Source organism: Oryctolagus cuniculus, chromosome 7 (genome assembly GCF_051225735.1).
Source record: "Oryctolagus cuniculus isolate XC-2025 breed Fujian yellow rabbit chromosome 7, ASM5122573v1, whole genome shotgun sequence".
In the NCBI taxonomy this organism is placed as follows: Eukaryota; Metazoa; Chordata; class Mammalia; order Lagomorpha; family Leporidae; genus Oryctolagus; species Oryctolagus cuniculus.
In genome coordinates, this window is record NC_142873.1 from 152,483,211 (window position 1) to 152,501,785 (window position 18,575).

Consider the following 18,575-nt stretch of genomic DNA (forward strand, 5'->3'; position numbering starts at 1 on the left):
CAGGGGAGAAGCAGTGTTTAAGAGGGAAACTGAGGCACAGAGCAGTGTTGCTCAGGGGCTGGGGTGAGGGCCTGGGGACCCAGCCGGCTTCTCTTGGGCTCCCGGGCAGAGCTGCTCCGGGCACCAGCAGCTTTGTCACCCGCAGCCCTTTGGAGGGGCACACGAGCCTGCCCTGAGCCCGTGCCCTTGGGCCAGCAGCCCCTCCCCCAGGGATTGACTGGACGAACGTGCACGAAGTGTACCAAATGTCCCCGGCAGTGCTGGCTGCTGGGACTCGGGACGGACAGGGACAGGTGCATCGCAGCCTCCTGCGTGTCACCTGCCTGGGAGGATGCTGCCGTAGACGTGGGAAACGCAGGCTTGAAAACCACCCGCTTTTACTTCGGAGAGTCTCATTAAAAAAATAAATGAAAAATCGCAAAGAGCTAGGGAAGGAGAGACAGTGCCTTCAGGGCTCGTTCAGGAAGGGGCATTGGGTGGGTGTTAAATTCTTTTTGTTTGGTTGACTTGACTTTTTTGTTTGTTTGTTTGCTGTTCTTTCATGTAAAATATTCATGCAACTTAAAACAAGGGAAAAATGAGTGATATTTTCTTAAAATTCACACCTGATCTTAGCCAAAAGACTGAGAAGCAATTGTCTTTTTTTAAACACACACAAAAAAGGATTTATTTATTTATGTGAAAGGCAGAATTACAGAGAGAGAGAGAGGCAGAGAGAGGTCTTCCATCTGCTGATTCACTCCCCAAATGGCCACAACGCCGGAGCTGCTGGGCCGATCTGAAGCCGGGAGCCAGGAGCTTCTTCTGGGTCTCCCACGTAGGTACAGGGGCCCAAGGACTTGGGCCATCTTCTACTGCTTTCCCAGGCCACAGCAGAGAGCTGGATTGGAAATGGAGCAGCCGGGTCTCCAACCAGCGCCCATATGGGATGCTGGTGTTGCAGGCGGCAGCTTAACCCTCGATGCCACAGAAGTGGCCCTACAACTGTCTTCTTAAACTTTTAAATTTAGGGGCCAGTGCTGTGGTGTATCGGGTAAAGCCACTGCCTGCAGTGCCAGCGTCCCATATGGGTGCTGGTTCGAGACCCGGCTGTTCTACTTCTATTTAGCTCTCTGCTGATGTGTTCGAGAAAGCAGCGGAAGGTGGCACAAGTCCTTGGGCTCCTGCACCCACCTGGGAGACCTGGAAGAAGCTCCTGGCTCCAGGCTTCATCCTGGCCCACCCCTGGCTGCTGCAGCCATTTGGGGAGTAAACCAGCAGATAGAAGATCTCTCTCTCTCTCTCTCTCTCTCTCTCTCTCTCTCTCTCTCTAACTCGACCTTTCAAATAAATAAAATATATCTGTTTAAAGAAAGTTTAAATTTTTAAATGTAAGTGGTTTTCACTCTTTGGTTAGTTGTGCATGACATCATTCTGTAAGGAAAAGGGCTCAGAAACAGGGAGGAGACAGGGCACGAACTCACCGGCAGACCGAATTTATTCAAAGAAAATAAACTCGCAGAGCTCGACCGACTGCCGGTGTGCACACGGACCGAACACATGGCAGAGGCCCCGACCCCAGCAGGCTGGGCCTTTGCATATCGTAGGTGGGCTGGGGTGGGGGAGGCGAGCTCTTCATACGGGTTCTTCAAGTTCGGCGCACCTGCTCCCAAGCCTGGGGAAGAAGGCAGGGGCTGGGGTGGGGAATGGGAGGGTGTGAGACTGAACTGGTCTCTGGGAAGAAGGGCAGGCAACAGAGGCTACGGTGGCTGAGGCTCCTGTCCTTGATCCATCACACGCAAAATTAGAAAGATATGCACACAGGGGGGTACCGGTCTGTTTTCTGCTGCTGAGACAAAGTGTCCGAGGCTGGGCACTTCATAAAGAAAAGAGGTTGCTTTAGCGCAGGGTTTGGGAATAGGGTGGTGCTGGCTGTGACCCATCCCAGAGGATGGCACCATGGTGGGGCGTGTGCAGGAGAGAGGGCAAGACAGGAAGCCCGCAGCGGCTCAGGGGAAGTTCCCGGAAAACTAGCTCAGTCCCTTGCAGGGCTTCCCCCAGGGAAGATCCCACCACCTCCCACATGGCCACACTGGGAGCCAGGCGGACGGCACAGGAACCTCTGGGGAGCACACCGCACCCACACCTAAACCATAGCAGAGAGGGGTACCTGACAGATGGCGTGACGCGTCCCAGCCGTGAGGACGTCAGGCCGAGGGAAGTGACAGCATCCCTGTGTGGTGGGAGCAGGAGTAGGATCGAGACCCCCACTGTCAGTGCCATCAGCGCCGGGGGTGCTGAGGACAGACAGCAGCCACCACGCCACCCAGCGGTTCCATGGTGCAGCAAGCCAGCGAGGACAGAGAACAAGGGCGTTATGGCGGACCCCAGAGCCAGCTGGGGACAGGGAAGGCACCGGGCCCTCCTTTTGTTGTAGCCTGCACCTGCCATCTCTCTTACAAACTGTAGCAGCCTCCAGGGCCCTTTACAACCCCCACCCTCTGCCTTCCGTGGGAGGTTACGTGGGGAGACTCAGAGATAATCGTTCGCCCAGGAGCATTTGGCCAGGAATGCTGGGATTTGAACCCCGTTCCATCCGACTCCAGAGCTGTTTTTTTTTTTTGAAAGGCAGAGTGTCAGAGAGAGTGGTAGAGATGGAGGGAAGGAGAGATCTTCCATCTGCTGGTTCACTCCCCAGATGCCTGCAGCAGTCAAGGCTGGGCCAGGCTGAAGCCAGGAGACAGAACTCCACCCAGATCTCTCATATGGGTGGCAGGGGCCTGAGTACTTGGGTCATCATCAGTCGCTGCCTTCCCAGGTGCACTAGCAGGAAGCTGGATCGGAAGTGGAGCAGCTGGGACTCAAACCGGTGCTCTGATTTGGGCTTAGCCCGCTGCACCACAATGCTGGCGCCAAAGCTGGTATTTGTTATGCTCGTCCTGTGCCAACCTCGGCTGATTGCCTGGGCCAGCGGAGGCGGCAGCTTGCTAAGGTCTGCATCGCCTGGTCCGAGCACCCTCAGAAGTGAGGTCAAGGGCAAACCAAGTCCTCTGGCTCAGTGGCTCTTCCTCCAAGCCAGTGTCTGTGACCCAACGAGTTCGCATGTGCGTGTCCGACCCTGCCAGTGTCACCTGTGGGGCAGCGCCCGCTCAGGTGTGATGTCCAGCCAGGTTATGAGCGTCCACAGAACTGCTGAGGGTGTTTTCAGTAAATGACACCCGGTGGGAGTGACACCAGAGCCCTGGGCAAATAGGACACTGGGTATTTGGAACAGGTGGCTCACAAAACAGCTGAAACCTCACCTTGGCTCTGGGGCGAGCAATCAGGGCTTCTCTGGACCCCGTGTTGCCCACAAGGCCTGTTGGTGCCTTGTGCCCGTTGGCTGGTGGCATGAGACCAGCTGGGCTGTCCTGCCATGGTGGCCCCTGGCTGTACAGGGCTCCAAGGGCTCAGCGTGTGCCCATTAGTTCTCGGGGTACACTGAGGGGCATGGGGGGGCTGAGCAGGGGTTTGCTGGAAGGGGGAGTTGGTGGCATTAGCGTCTGCTTCTCCCGCTCTGCCCGGGGCGTTGATAGTGTGGCCCTGGAGCCCTCAGGCGGTCTCTCCCGACCTCTCTGGGGTCACGAGGATGAGGGGGATGACGCTGGCTGCATGCTCACGGTGTGCCCGGCACTGGGATTCCAGGGAATATTTGCAGAACACCCGACGAGTGGGCGTCAGGAGCGAGGCTCGGAGACGGTGGGGAACTTGCTGGGGTTTGATCCTGGGACCTCGGCTCCAGAGCCCCCACCCCCACCCCGCCCCTTTGCATTGCACCTGCTGCTGAACCCAGGGCCGACCTGCACTGCCTGAGCTGGCATTGTCGTCAGCGCGCGGCGTTTGTCCAGGGACCGTGCTCCCCTGGCTCGGCTGAGTGGGTCCTGGGCATCCATCGTTCGACACCACTGCATTCTTCCTGGGACAGTGGGGCTAGCAGAGCGGAAGGGACTTAGCTGGGGTCACACAGCCAGTTAGGGGCAGAAGCAGCCCTCAACACTGGCCGCCTTGTTCCTCGGAGGTCTGGGGGGCTGGGGCGGCCTGGGGGCTTGCCAGTCTCTCTCCTGCCTCTCTCAGGGCCTGGTGGTTCCCCAGGGGGAGCCGCAAGACCACCCGGCTGCACTGCAGGGGGCACGAGGAAATAGGCGGGGGCACGAGGGTGACTCCCTGCGGCTCCTCCTCACTGCCCATCCGCTGCCCCTGCTCGCACCTCCCCGCTGGGGGAATTACCCAGCAGCTGATTTCATTGCCACCGCTCGGTTGCTTCCGGATCCCCCAGAGGGTCAGGGCAGGGTGCAGCCGTGTCCCTGCCTTGGTGCTGGGGACCTTGGCCTGCCCAGCTGCCTCTGCTTCCTTCCCGTAAGCGTGGACAGCCAGGGAGAGGACAGCCGGTGTCCACTCAGGGCGCCCTGTGCCTCTTCTGAGCCTGCTTGTCTGGTCCGTCGTGAGTCCTGCAGGGGAGGGTTGCTACCCCAGCAGACAGAGGTGGGAGCTGAGATCCTACCTCGAGAGAGCAGGCCCTCCGGGACCACCGCGCGGCAGACGGCTTCTCCGTTTGCCTGCCCTTCCTAGTGGGGTTGGCAGAGATGCCTGTAACCTCTGTGTGTGTGTGTGTGTGTGTGTGTGTTTAAATTTGTACTTTGAGTGAGAGAGAAGGAAAGAGAGAGCCCCCATCTAATGGTGCACTCCCTGAATGCCCACCATGGCCAGGGCTGGGGCTGGGCTCAGGACACACGGGCTGGGAATGCAACCCAGGTCTCCCTTGTGGGTGGCAGGGACCCAATCACTTGGGCCATCCTTCCTGCTTCCCAAGATCTTCGTGATGGGAATCTGGAATCAGGAGCTGCGAATCGAATTCCGGCACTCTGAAGCGGACCGGGGCTAGCAGACCTCCTGCTTGTATCTTTTTTTTTTTAAATAAAAAAAAAATTGAAAGGCAGAGTTAGAGAGAAAGAGGGAGAGAGAGAGAGAGAGAGAGAGAATTTTCATTTGCTGGTTCACTCCCCAAATGGCTGCAATGCCAGGGCTGGGCTGGGTCAAAGCCAGGAGCCAGGAGCTTCTCCTGGGTCTCCCACACGGGTGCAGGGGCCCACAGACCTGGGCCATCCTCCACAGCTTTCCCACTGCCTGTAACCTTTGATTCTGCATCACTGTGCGGCTTGGGGCAAGCCCTCAGGAGCTGTTTGTGAGAGGAATGAGGGAGTGGCTGGAGCCAACCCAGGGGGCAGAGGCCTGGTGTACCCAGGAGAGCGGGGCTGGAGCTGGTGACCCTGGGGCTGTCGCCTGGTCCTGGGCTCCAGTGGGGACAATGCCCAGGGTCTATGGATGGCAAATGTCCTGGCCAGAGGGGTTCTAGGAGATCATGTTGCAGGTGAGGAAACTGAGGCCAGGGCCCTTGGGAGGACTTCTCTGGGGTCACTGCCACAGCCCCAAGGCCCTCTCCCACTCTGTACTTCCCCGAGCACCCTGGACCCCAGCCTGCCCGCTGGACAGCTCGCACAGACCTGGCCCGCTGGGGCCCCTGGCTGAGGCTGCTGTTGCAGGTGGAGAGGAGGCCTGGGTGTCCATCTGGGCAGGTGGCAGTGTGGTGGGTGGGGGCACACTCGCGCGGTGCCCATCACCGGCTCGCAGCCTGTGCTCCGGCCGCCCTGGCCATTACCGCCCGCCTGTAATGGACTCAGCTGCCCTGGTTAAGTGTGCACATTAAATTAATACCTCCTCTGCGGAGACAATCAGTTGGCATTTAATTTGTGTTTCCTCCTGCGAGCTGCGGAGTGCGCTGGGCAGCTGGGCTCTGGGGGGCATGGGCGAGATGCGCACCTGCCCGGGATCAGATGGCAAGGTGCCGGCAGGCGGGAGGCTGGGGATGATCCCCGGTGATCCCCGCAGGGAGCTGGGGCTGGGTGGGCAGGGTCCGCGGGAGCCTCGCCTGCTCGCCGCCTGCTTGGGCCTTCCCGGAGCTGACATCTTGGCGGGGGGAAGGGAGGCTCCCAGCTCGGCAAGCAGGAGAAATCCAGGAGGCAGAGCTTTGCAGCGGGCCTGGTGTCAGCGCTGGTGGTGCCGGGTCCTCCTGTCTTCCTGGCCATGCCTGTGTGCCCAGCCTCTTCCAGACACTTCCAGACAACGCTCTGCTCAGAGGTCTTGGGCAAGGCCAGGGCGGCACCTCCGTGCACCTGCAGGTGGGCACACAGAGCTGAGGAGCAGCGGCCTGGCCACGTGTCCTGTGGTCAGAGCCACAGGCTCCAGCCCACTGCTGGCCGGCCCTGCTGCAGTGGGGGTGAGCTCCCTGGGGCCAGGGTGGAGCAGGAAGGGCACGAGCTGTCAACCTGCCAGGAAGCAGGTTTCTGCCCCCAGCACCTGCCTTCTGCCAGGGGCCAGGCCCACGCTTGGCCCGGAATGAAGTTGTCCACTGATGGCTCCAGTCCAGCCTCACCTGAGTGAGTCAGCCTGGGCGTGCCAGCTGCTGGCCTTCCTGGGCTAGCTGGGGACACTCCTGTGACCCCCTCCCAGCTCTCTTTCTCTCTGGCTCTGCGATTCCCTGGGAGCTGCCCAGCCTCGGTTGTCTGCTGGGTGCCTGGGACAGGACTGGGTGTTGTCACCCACACTGTAGTTCTCAAAAGGAGCTGATGTGTGTCCCACCTCACAGATGGGACCGAGGCCCAGAGAGGGTCACTGACTTGCCCAAGGTTGCACAGCTGGCAAAGGCCGGGTCTCTTCCTGCCCAGGAGTCTCAGGACTCTGGCCCCAGGCTGTTCCTGGGGCCCTAATCCTGCCCGAGCCCAAGCCTGGCGCTGGAGCCCCAACAGAGCCTTCTGCGCCTCCTGCGGCCGGCACAGGAAGTGAGAGGTCTGTGAGTCAGCCCCTCTGCCAGTGACTTCAGCGTGCATTTCCGCCCCTCTGTAGGCCTGGCTTTGTGGGCCCTTTCTCTGCGGGCCTGAGTGTCCCCTAGAGCTGACGGGGGAGGGGGAGCACTGACCTGAGTGCCGGGTGGGGGCGGGGGCTGGCGTCAAAGCCGCCCACCCCTCCTCCCAGCAGCCAGCTGGGCCGGCTCCTCCCACACGTGGTCCCAGCTGAGGCACCTCAGGAATGCGGGGGGACCACATCGGGTTGGGTCGGTGGCTGCCCGCTCCTGTCTCCCCCTGCTGTCCCCAAGTGCCCCCACTGGTTCTGCCAAGACGGTGGCGGCCCCAGATCTCAGCTGCTGTGTGGAGTCATTTCCTCTCCCTGCGCTCTTTGTCCTGACATCCCAGCCTCTGCTCCCTGGCCCCAGGGCTGCGGGCTGCGGGCTGGGAAGCTGTCTCTCCCTCTCCCTGCCTGCTTCCTGCCGGCCGCCCCTCCCCCTGGCCTGGCCTCTCCCCGGAGAGGCAGTGCTGGGAACTTGGCTCCCGGAGCCCCCCAGCCTAGGAAGGGAAGGCTTGGGATGCTGTGGGGGAGGGGGCCCAGGGCTGTGTGCAGCTTGGACTCATTCATTCATTCCACAGATCCCTTAGCCACATGCCTGACTCTTACCACGTGCCCGGTGGGGAGCCAGTGCTCCGCCCCGACCCGGCTGCTCCCCTGTGCCTCTCTTCCCAGCTAGGCCCCTTGCTTCCTCCTTGCCCTGTCTGACCAGGGCACAGGGGGCCCAAGACCTCCTGAGGTCGGTGCCTGCAGACCCTGGCATCCGGGAGACAGAGGTGGAGGCGGCTCCAGCGCCAGGCCACCTGGGAGGGTGAGACCTGAGACCCTGGGGCCTCCAGCCTGCACAGTGGGCACAGTTGCAGAGGCTTGGGGAGAGGTGACCCCTGAGACAGGCCGGGAGGAGGGCGGGGGTTTCAGGAGGCCCAGCCTCTGTTTCCGGACCTGCACACGGAGCCAGGCCCTTGGGGGGGACTACGGAACGTTTTATACGTGCAAAGGTGTGTGAGTGCCTAACGTGGTGGACAGCAGCCTGCAGGTCATCCGCGGGTGCCCCTCCGCTCCCCCCCCCCCCAGCACTGGGGAACTTGCTCGTGTTGGCAGCTGTTGGTTGAGGGTGGGCAGGGGCAGCCTGGAGGATTCAGGCCACGATGGCTGTGCTCAGGGCCTTCATTATTCCATCTGTAAAATGGGGGTGGAGCTTTCTCTGGGGCTTTCCAGCTCAGTGCCTGGGGGATGGGTGTCCTGCTTGAAGGCACCCTGCAGAGACCGGATGGGCCCCTCCCTCCCCACCTGACAGAACAGCTTCTGGAAACTGCTGAGGAAACCCACGCTCCTGCCCCCAAGGTGATCCCCCCCACCACCTTCTGTCCTTGCCGGCCCCTGTGAGCCCGGCAGCTCTTTCAGCCCTAGGGGGCCCAGAGGTTAGATTTGGCCAGACCTGGGCTGGGACTCACTCTGCCACACCTGGCTGTGGTGGCTTTGGACAAGTCGTTGGCTCAGCCGTGGGCTGGTGCTGAAAGGGGGGATGGAGAAGCCACAGCCCCTGACCCCCAGCGGGTGCGTGCCCTCTTGGTGGGAGAGCTGCCCGGGGCCTTGTTGAAGCTGATCCCTCCGAAACCTTACTGTATGGGTGGACCCAGGTCAGGGACAGACGGTGTCTGGGAAGCAGGTGTTGAAATCTCACAGCCAGCACCTCGGCTGACCAGTTTTCGGTGAAGCTGGGCGCTCCCTGGCTCTGGGCTGAATCGCAGTGAGTGTGGGGTGTCTAGAACACCTTGAGAAATGCATCACCCATCTGGCTCTCCGTCCTGTCGCCCGGAGCTGCTGAAGGGCAGAGCTCTTCCGTGCTGTCAACACAGGAGCCGGCTGAGCCAGGTTTTCCCCGCCTGGCTGCTGTTCTCAAACCCCTGGGAGCAGCAAAGTAGGTGAGCCTGCTCAGCTTTGGACATAAAACGTCCACGAAGGGAAACCATCTGTGTACGCTCATCCCTGGGTACAGCTCGGGAAACATAGGTGGAGAGGGGAGTGCAGGGCCTGGCTTCCCGAATTGCTCGCCAGGGAGCCGTGCGCTGCACCCCAGACCTGCAGCGTCAGGGTGTGCACGGTGACCAGACGGCCGGGCCATTCCGTGTACCTTGCAGAATCGCTGCCTTGGAACGGGGGCGAGGTTTGCGTCCCGGCTCCCTGCTTGCTGGCTGTGTGCCCTCAGACGAGTGCCTTCCCCCGAACCCCAGCTCCCTCGTCTGCTGCATGGGTTTGGGTAAGCACCTTGGCCTGAGAGGGTTAATAGTTCACATTCCAGCAGATGATGTGTCCGTACAAGGCACTGAGCCCCGTACAAGGTCCCAGACTGTGTCCGCCAGGAACCCGTCGCTGTTGCCGTGTCTGGAGATCCAACACACGTGCTCGTGTTTGCGCCCTGGGCTGATGCCGTGCAGGTCTCCTTCCTTCTTTGGGCCTCCTTTTCTCCATCTGTGCAGTGGGTCTGTCTGCGCCATTTGCTCAAAGGGAAGGCGAGGCGATGCTGTGCCTCGTGCACAAGGCGCATCTCAGGGATGGGGGCGTGCGTGTCGGTGAGCTGAGCCGGGCGCTTGCGTCCGTGCCAGCTGCCCCTTCCCTGCCGCAGGACACAGCATGGAGCCTGCCCCGGCAGCCAGGCTGCGGCCAGCACTCCTCCAGCTCTCCCTCGCGCCCGCTCAGCGGCGTGGGCACCGAGCCCCCAGCCCCTCTTGCTGCCAGCGAGGCCAGGAGATGACTCAGCATGGGAAGGCGTGTTCTGGGCCCCTAGGCTCCCTGAGGGAAGTCCAGGTGCCCCCAGGGTTGGGCGGGGGGCATGGCCTGGGAACTTCTCCCCACTTCGCCTTCCTGTCCCCACCCCTTTAGGCCTGGCCTTGGTGAGAGGAAGCCTGGGGCTGGACTCTGAGCCTTGATGTATAGGGTGACCTTGGACAAATGACTACACTCTGGGCTTCAATGTCTCCTTCTGTATGACGACAGGCACCCAGGAGGGTGGGCCAGCCCGGGACAGGCCCTGAGACTCCCTCCCTGCCCCTCCTTAGCCTCCTCTGTGTCTTTCAGCCCTGGCGGCAGCTCTAGCCACAGCCTCTTGGGTCCCTAGGTCCAGACCCCAGAGCCCATGGCGGACCCAGGCCTAACTGCGATAGTCAGGGCTGGCAACGGCCGAAGAGAACGGGAGAGGGAGCGTGGGTGTAATTCAGGAGCCCCCGCCAGGGCCGGCCATCACGTGTGGGGGAGGGAAGGACCTTTCCCCTGTGTGTGCAAACAGTATCCGTTTTCTCTCATTTCCCAAAGCTGGTGACATCACCGACTCTGCATCCATTCCTCCCCTCTGGCCTATTTTTAGCTGGCCCCGACTGCATCCTAAGAGGCTTCCAGACCTTCCTGCTCCGCGGCCATGTAGGGAGGGCTGCGCGCGGTGAGGAGACAGAAGCTGCGCTGTCTGTCCCAGGACGGGCGGGGGTGGGGGGGGAGGAGAGCGGGGCTCCATGGCTCCTGGGTCTCTTGGGAGCCCGCAAGGGGACTCCTAGCTGTTGGCCTGGAGCCTGCCCATCGGGGGCTGAGTCCTGGCTCCACCTTCCACCCCACCCCGACCCAGGGCAGGGTTCTATGCCTCGGTCAACGTTTGCATCCGTGCGTGGGGCTGGTGGGAGGACTGGATTGCCTGGGGGAGAAAGGTGCCTGGTGCAGAGGACATCTCAGTACAGAGGGGCTGGTGTCGTCACTGTCACTGTCACGCAGCCGCCTGTCCTGCGGTTCACGCTGGGGGTACCCTGTGAATCCTCTCGTGCCCTCTCCCCTCCGCCCTTCCCTGCTCACGCTCAGCCACTGTGCCTGCATGGAATGACCCTTGGACCAGGGCCCGGCCTGTCGCAAACTTGAAAGAAATGGAAGCTGTTTTACTGGACTTTGTTTTGATGGAATAAAACAGGCCTGGGCTTGAATCCCAGCCCAACACGCTGACTGGCCATGTGCCTTTGGGCGAGACATTGAGTCTCCCTGAGCCTTGGCTTCCCCATCTGTGAAATGGGATAACAGCACCTGTGTAGGAGATTTCTGAGTTGGTTGGGGTGGGCTGCAGGACAAATAGACTCCAAGCTTGGAGTGTTGGGCAGAATGGAAGTTTGCTTCCATGGCTGCAAAGCCGAGCCCGAAAGCGCAACTGACTGCAGCCTGGCCCCCGGGGGCCAGCTCCGCGCCTGGTGCTGCCCTTGCACAGCCATGGGCCGCCCGTGTGGTGGGGGTGGGGAGTGGTCCCTCCTGCCTTTGTCTTCCCATACCATGTTCATGGAAGGTGGCACTGTCGCCCTCTGGTGTTACGCATCAGTCTGCCTGTCTTCTGGCACCACCACCCCTAGCTGGGAGCCCCGGGGGGACGCAGGGATGGGTTCACCCAGCACAGGCCCAGGGTGGGTGCTGGGGTCGTGTCTGAGGGCTGGGCTGGTGTGGGGAAGTCGCCATCTGAGCATCTGTCCTTGGCTTTTGCAGGTGGGAGGAGGAGCTGGCCAAGCGCATGAACCTGCAGGCCATGGTGGAGACGCTGCAGGAGGTAAGAGCCCTAGGAGGGGCCGGCCGGAGGGGCTCCGAGGCGGGAGGGGTTTCTGGCGCAGCCTCTGCTCGGGTGACCTGCTGTGCACTCTGTCTTGCGGAGGCCCCTGCTCCAGGGCTGTAGACAAGCTCAGAGAGGGAGAGCCGGGGTTCCGATCCTGCGGCTGCCCCTGGCTTGCTGGCTGACCTGGGGCCGGCCACCCCCTCTCTGGCTCTGGCTCCCTCCCTGGGGTTGGACTAAGCGGTCCCCTCAGCTCGCGGGTCCCCTGGGGGGCACCCAGCTGGAGCAGAGCTCACGGCTGCCGGCTGCCGTGGAGGGCGCCCCCTCCGCAGCTCCGTCTGGAGGCGCCGCCCTGCTACTCTCTCAGCACCTGCTGTGCCGCCGGCACAGCCTCTGCTCTCTCAGTCAGAGGGGAGCCCCACGAGGAGGCGGGAACGGGTTTTTCACAGAAAAATCTTTAAAACGTGCTTCTGAGATTGAGAGCTTGTGTCGCCTAAGCAGGTTAGAGGTGGATTAAAATGGAGATGCGTGTGGGGAAAGCGAAGGATGACGTCCCCTTTTTATTACAACGAAAATCCTTTTCCGTCTACAAACCTTGCATGCTTGTGGCGGGATATTTGGAAAATTCAGAAAAGTGCAAGGTAGACGCTAAAACTCCACCTCCGGCTCTACCCCTCCACGGTGGATGAATTGGCGTGGGTCCTTCTAGACTTTTCTGTGCAGCCCCCTGCCCTCCATAGCCCCTGATGTACACTCAGATGTGTACATTAGGTTGATGGGCACCATGTTGCGTTTGGGCAGTGTTACGTGGAGCCTAATATTTTAACAACCACCCTTCTTTGGTATCCACGAGGGCGTGATTCCAGGACCCCGGCGATACCGAAATCAGCAGTGTTCAAGTCCATTATGTAAAATGTATTTGCATATAACCTTCGCATCCTCCTGAATACATCATCTCTCCATTGTTCCCAACATTAATACAACGTGGACATTGTACAAATAGTGTTGCACTGTTTAGCGAATAACAAGAGCAAAATGTACGTACTCAATACAGATGTAATTTTTTACAAAAAAAATTTTTTTTCACTTCAAAGGCAGAGAGAGACAGAGGGAGTCATGTCCCATCTGCTGGTTCCTTCCCCCAAACGTAACAGCCAGAGCCGGGCCTGGCCAAAGCCTGGAGCCTGGAGCTCCATCCGTGTCTCCCACATGGGTGGCAGGGGCCCAGGTGCTGAAGCCACCACCTGCCGCTGCCCAGGGCGCACATTCGCAGGCGGCTGGGATCGGAAATGGAGCCAGGACGTGAACCCAGCCACGCAAATGTGGGGTGTGGCGTCCCCAACAGCACCGTTACCACTGCACCAAGCGCTCGCCCTGGGTTGGAACATTTTTGGTCCAGGGTGGGTTGGCCCTGTGGGTGCGGAAGGCTCAGCCGTGGAGGCCCGACTGCACCCTGACCACTTAGTCACGCTTTTCTCTTAAAAACAGCATGACATTTTCCTTGCAATAAATGAGCCTTTGAAAAGTGTTTTAGGCAGTCAGTAGGGCTCCGTGGGGAGCCAGGCTGGGACAAGGCCCTTGGCGGCCCGCAGCCGCCCCACCTGGTTGGACATCAGTGCCCAGGGCTCTGGTCGCGGCCGTCCGGAGCCCCCGCCCCCCGGGCTGCCCGGCTTCTCTAAAGCGTCCCCATCTCCATCCCCACAGGCGGCGCAGGAGGCCGACGCCATCCAGGAGGAGATGAACGAGAAGATCGAGCGGCTCAAGGCCGAGCTGGTGGTGTTTAAGGGGCTCATGAGTGACGTAAGTGCCGCCGCCGGGCGTCACCCCTCCCCTCACGCCCATCATGCAAAATGCTTCATTCACTCGAGGAGCTCGGCTTCTAGTTAGAGTCCTGGCTGGCTGCGTTTGACCGCAACGATGACACGGATGCATCCAGACCAGGCGCCCTCCCCGCCCCCGCCCGTGTCCGCTTCCCCGTCTGGGTCTGAGTAGAGATGCATTAATCTGCGCTTAACCCATCCTGCCCGTCCGCCTGGGCCCTCCGATGTGCGTGCGCTCGCTCGCTCCGACTGGATCCGCCTCGCTCCCAGGGGCCGAGCGGGGCTGGGCCGTGATGGGGGGCGGGGGCTTGGGGGCTGGGCGCCGTCTGGTCAGTGCTGGCCTGGGGCCCTCCGCCCCAGGGCCAGCTGCCTGCCACAGAAGCCTTTGGAAAACCAGGGGAGGCCATTGCGTGTGTCCCTGGGGCAGTTGGAGGCCTCCAGGGTAATGATGGGGTAGGGAGCTATGGGGACCTTCAGCCAGTGGGCGGTCCCTGGGGACAGCCCCCGGAGAAGGAGCCACGGGCACTGCGGTGACAGTCTGTGCGGCGGCTGGTGCTCAGGGGTGTGGTGGGCATGGATGGCAGAAGCCTCTGGGGGCCAGGGGAGGAGACCCCCCCACCGCTGGCAGCCGGGGGTGGAGTCCAGGAGAGAGCTGCCTTGGCCGCCGCCGCCATGGGGACAGGTAGGACACGGCAGGCAGGGAGGCGCTGCGTTGTCTTTCTCTTTGCTCTAACGGCGACGGACACTGGCCTGCGTGTGCTGAGGCAGGGTGCCTCCGGGCTGCAGGGAGTCCAGCTCCCACGCTCCCACTGTGTCACTCTCAAGACCCCCCATCCCGAGCAGCACAGATCCAACCCCGCACGCACGCCCCTACGGAAGGCTCCAGAGCTCTCGGCCTCCCCCCAGCCCACCCACCTCCTGCTCCCCTCCCCGCCCCTGCTCACGTAACCCCTGCTGTCCTCCCTGCAGCCCATGACAGACCTGGACACAAAGATCCAAGAAAAGGCCATGAAGGTGGACATGGACATCTGCCGCCGCATCGATATCACGGCCAAGCTGTGCGATGTCGCACAGCAGCGGAACTCGGAAGACGTGTCCAAGATTTTCCAGGTGACCAGGCCGCCCCGCTCACCAGCCGCCAGCCGCCCTCCCTCCCAGGACAGCCCTCCCAGGACAGCCCAGGCCGCCCCCCCTCCCCCCGCCGCTCCCTCCACGCCCTGTTCACTGCCCCGCCTCCGCCCCCAGAGGCAGCGCCTCCGCAGGGAAGTCTAGGTCCTGGACCTGCCCTGTCCAGTCTGACTGCTTTGTCCTGTGGCCGAGGACATGGACCCCCGGGGTGCTGTGCTGTGCCCCTGGAAGGCAGAGGCAGAGCCAGGCTAGGTCAGGTCTCCCCAGCCTCCAGGGCCTGTGCTCTGGCCCACGCTGCGTCCGCTGCCCCACTTCCTGTCTGTTCCTACGAGTGCCAGGACTGGGCGGCGTCCCCATGCAGGGGGACCCTGGCCAGGCTAGGGGTTTGAGCTGAAGGAGCTGGCCTGAGCCCTGGCAGCTGGACCTCAGGGGCTGATGGAGGCGCTGTTTGCCTTCGGCTGGTTCTCATCCCCTGGTCTACTGAGCGCCCCAGGCACTTGCGAGTGTGGGTGCCTCTGAGAGAAAGGGGCTGGGTGCGCCGGCGAGGTGGTCCCCCGCGGGTGCTGGCCCCAGGGCTGTGTCGGCCTCCAGAGGCCGCCTCCTGACTTCCGCGTTGTGGTGTGGCTTTGGCTTGAGCAGAAGGGCCGGACGGTGTCAGTGCTTTCCGTGTGTGACTGGGCAGAGCTGGGCGAGACCGAGGCGTCCCCTGCCCTTCTCACTGCACGCCTGCCAGGAGGTGGCGGCGGGGGCGGGGCCAGGGGGTGGACGCCACCTGCATTCGCTCGTGTCGTGGCTGCTCGGAGTGGACGCTTGGTGATCGGGCCGCCGCACCCGGGGCGCTCTCTGGCCGTCCAGCTGCTGTCTCTGTGTCCTGGTCTGGTCAGCGGTTCTGCTTCTCTGGGGAAGGGGTGGGCTGCGCAGCCCAGGCGCCAGGCCTCCCGGGGTGAAGGGTCCGGGCCGTCCGCGTCCCCCACGCTGCATGTCTCCCGCCTCACGCTTCCCGCTAACGCCGCCTGCTTCGTAGAGGACCGCACGTCTCTCCTGGCAGTGGCTGGCCCAGCCACGCTCCATCCATTCCGTAGGCTGCCGGCCCCCTTCCTGGCCCACCCTCGCCCTCCCACCCAGCCAAGCCCCCCACCAACCTCCGTCTTTCCCTTTCTGGTTCAGGTGGTCCCCAAAAAGAAAGAGCGGAAGGTGGCTTCGGATGACGACCTCTCGGAGCAGGACGGGGAGGTGAACCGCTTCTCGGACGACGAGGTCGGCTCCATGAACATCACGGACGAGATGAAGCGCATGTTTAACCAGCTGTGAGTGCCCCGCGTGGCTGCACTTGTGTCTGGTTAGGCCGGCAGAATGTTCTGGAAGAATTGGGTTGTGTTTTCAACATTTCAACCACAGGGGAGGGTTTGTGTTTTTAGCTTCGCTTGGAAGCCCGAGAAATCAGGCATACCGGGCCATTGTTTTTTTTGTTTTTTTTTGACAGGCAGAGTGGACAGTAAGAGAGAGAGACAGAGAGAAAGGTCTTCCTTTGCCGTTGGTTCACCCTCCAATGGCTGCCACTGGCGTGCTGTGGCCGGCGCACCGTGCTGATCCAATGGCAGGAGCCAGGTGCTTCTCCTGGTCTCCCATGGGTGCAGGGCCCAAGCACTTGGGCCATCCTCCACTGCACTCCCTGGCCACAGCAGAGAGCTGGCCTGGAAGAGGGGCAACTGGGACAGAATCCAGTGCCCCAACCGGGACTAGAACCTGGTGTGCTGGCGCCGCAAGGCGGAGGATTAGCCTAGTGTGCCACGGCGCCGGCCGAGAGGGGCTTTTGAGAATGACCACTGGCTGAGTCCAGGCTTTCTGGAGCTTGCCTGGGGCCTGCCTCTGCCTGAGACGGGGCGGACGCCCAGGAGACCCCAGGCCAGCTGGGTTCACGGCTTCTCTGAGGACATCGTCACCCCTGTTCTCACCATGACCCCAGAGGCTTATTAAGCTGACCAGGGGTGGGCTGAGCTGCGGCGGAGCACAGCTGAGAGGCGAGTTTAGGGGCTGCACTGGCCATGGCCCCCTCGTGTAGAAAGAGCATTGTGATCAGAGCCAGCGAGAGCAGGTGCCGCGGCAGTGGGTACCTGAGTGCCGAGGGTCGAGTCGGGTTCAGTGTCTGATTGGATTTGCCTGGGTGTAAAGCTGCCCACGTTAGAAAGTAAAATGCTCTGATTATCTGGAGACACCCCCCCCCCCATCCCCTTCCTCGGCAGGGCTGCCCTGACCATGCTAGGTGGGGCCCTGGCCTCTCCCCCCACCAGTTCCAGGGAAGCCCTGGAATGATGTGTCCATGTCAGGGCAGGTTAGTTTCGATCCCAGTCCATTGCTTGGGCTTCAGACCGAGGCCAAGAGGAGCAATTCCCTACTTTGCTGCTTCTGGGGCCAGCCCCACCCTGGGTTGGGAGCTCTGCTCCCAAGACCCTCTCTTGACTGCCTCCCTGTCCTCTCTGGCTCTCTGTCCCTGAGCTGGGAAGGAAATGAAGTCACGAGTCCAGTATGGGATGCAAGGAACAGGGTCACCTCAGGGGCAGTGGCCAGGCCTCCCCCTCCAAACTCCCCCAGCCCTGGTTCCCATCTGTGGAGTGCCAGAGCCACCTACAGGCGCCCACAGGAACTGCTGTTGGGTGGGGAACCGGCCCGACCTGGCTCCAGGGGGCGCTCTAGACAGCGTCTTACCGAAGTTCCTTCTTCCTTGGGTCCTGCCCAGGGGTCCCCAACCCAGACCATTGTCTGATGCTTGGGAACAGTGCCCAGGAAGTCTGGGAGGGAGTTGAGGGGAGGCCCTTGGATGGGAGTCTGGAGGTGGAGCCACACCCTCCTGTGCCGCTGCTTCCTGGGGCGGGGGGGCGGGGGGGCGGGGGTCAGGCCATTAACCCCTTCAACCTCAGCCTTCCCTTGATAGCGGGTGTTCTGGATGGAATGAGTGCAAAGGTCCCCTCCAGTGAGGGTAACCAGGGCCTCCTGGGAAACCCAGGCCAACCTGGATGGTTCCAGGTCTAGCCCATGGCAGGGGCGGGGGAGGGGCTGAAACCATGCAGGCTGTGAGTTCACACCCAGTTTCCGGCTTGGATTCACGCAGAAGGGCCCCCACAGCCTCAGTTCCCTCACCTGTACAATGGGTGCAGAAACTGCGCACTGCAAGGCTGGTCTTAAGGGTGGCAGCGCCGCAGTTCTACACATGCCTTGTGGCCGGTCCAGAGCCCAGCACATCTGTGCTCGGTGGCATTGGGATGGGGGGCGGTGTCTGGAAACAGAAGAGGGGGCTCGCAGCCCCACCTTGTGCTGCAAGCCGGCCATGGGCCGTGGACGTGTGAGTTACTCCCGCCGAGCTTCAGTGCTCCTCCTCTGTGAACTGGAGTGCGGTGCCAGAGAAGGGGCTGCCCACGGCTTTGCTCCACGTAGGGGCTCAAGGAGTGAAAAAAAATCATGACATTGGACTTGGGAACTTTAGTCCCCATGAATTAAAACCTGCTGTCTTTAAAGATGTACATGGAAAATTGTATAAGTAACACCCAAGCACTTGAGAGGAGTTAAGCTCTGTGGATGAGACAGATGTCCCCTGTGGCCACCGCCCCCATATTGTTCGTTTGACCCTTCGGGTCCGTGATGGCCTCCGTGTCACCTCGCAGGCGGGAGACCTTTGATTTTGATGACGACTGTGACAGCCTGACGTGGGAGGAGAATGAAGACACGCTGCTGCTGTGGGAGGATTTCACCAACTGCAATCCGTCCATCGACCTGCAGGGGGAGGTGAGCCCGCGGCGCCCGCCCGCCCACCGCTGGCCGGGACTTCCAGTGACCCCTCGGCTCCCTCCTCCCCCCCCCCCCCCGACTTGAGGCTAAACCGTCCTCTTTGTTCTGTTTCCCCAGCAAGAGGAAAACTTGGGCAACCTGATTCATGAGACGGAATCCTTCTTCAAGACACGAGACAAGGAGTACCAGGAGACCATAGGCCAGATCGAGGTGAGGTCCGGTGGGGGAACCCGCTGAGTCCGCACAGAAAGACCCCTGCCCATCCAGGGCTCCCTGTGTGTGCAGGGGTGAGCCGAGTGCAGTGAGCCCGGGACTGGGGAGCTGGGAGGCCCTGCCAGCTCCCTGCATGGTGCTGGCCAAGT

At 61.6% G+C, this 18,575-nt stretch overlaps 1 protein-coding gene across 3 annotated transcripts in view; it reads left to right on the forward strand.

Annotated features, from left to right (window-relative positions):
* Nucleotides 1-18,575, forward strand: part of IFFO2 (intermediate filament family orphan 2) — a 36,986-nt gene that overhangs the window by 15,892 nt on the left and 2,519 nt on the right. The window contains exons 1-7 of one of the 3 annotated variants that reach the window (XM_089299238.1): nt 10,308-10,351; nt 11,422-11,482; nt 13,187-13,282; nt 14,272-14,412; nt 15,598-15,737; nt 18,090-18,210; nt 18,331-18,423. In XM_089299238.1, the coding sequence (XP_089155364.1) occupies nt 11,447-11,482; nt 13,187-13,282; nt 14,272-14,412; nt 15,598-15,737; nt 18,090-18,210; nt 18,331-18,423 (627 nt within the window). In that variant the 5' untranslated portion in view covers nt 10,308-10,351; nt 11,422-11,446. Of the gene's footprint in view, nt 1-10,307; nt 10,352-11,421; nt 11,483-13,186; nt 13,283-14,271; nt 14,413-15,597; nt 15,738-18,089; nt 18,211-18,330; nt 18,424-18,575 lie in introns of those variants that run through there. The other 2 variants (XM_008265794.5, XM_051858047.3) reach the window with 2 other exon arrangements.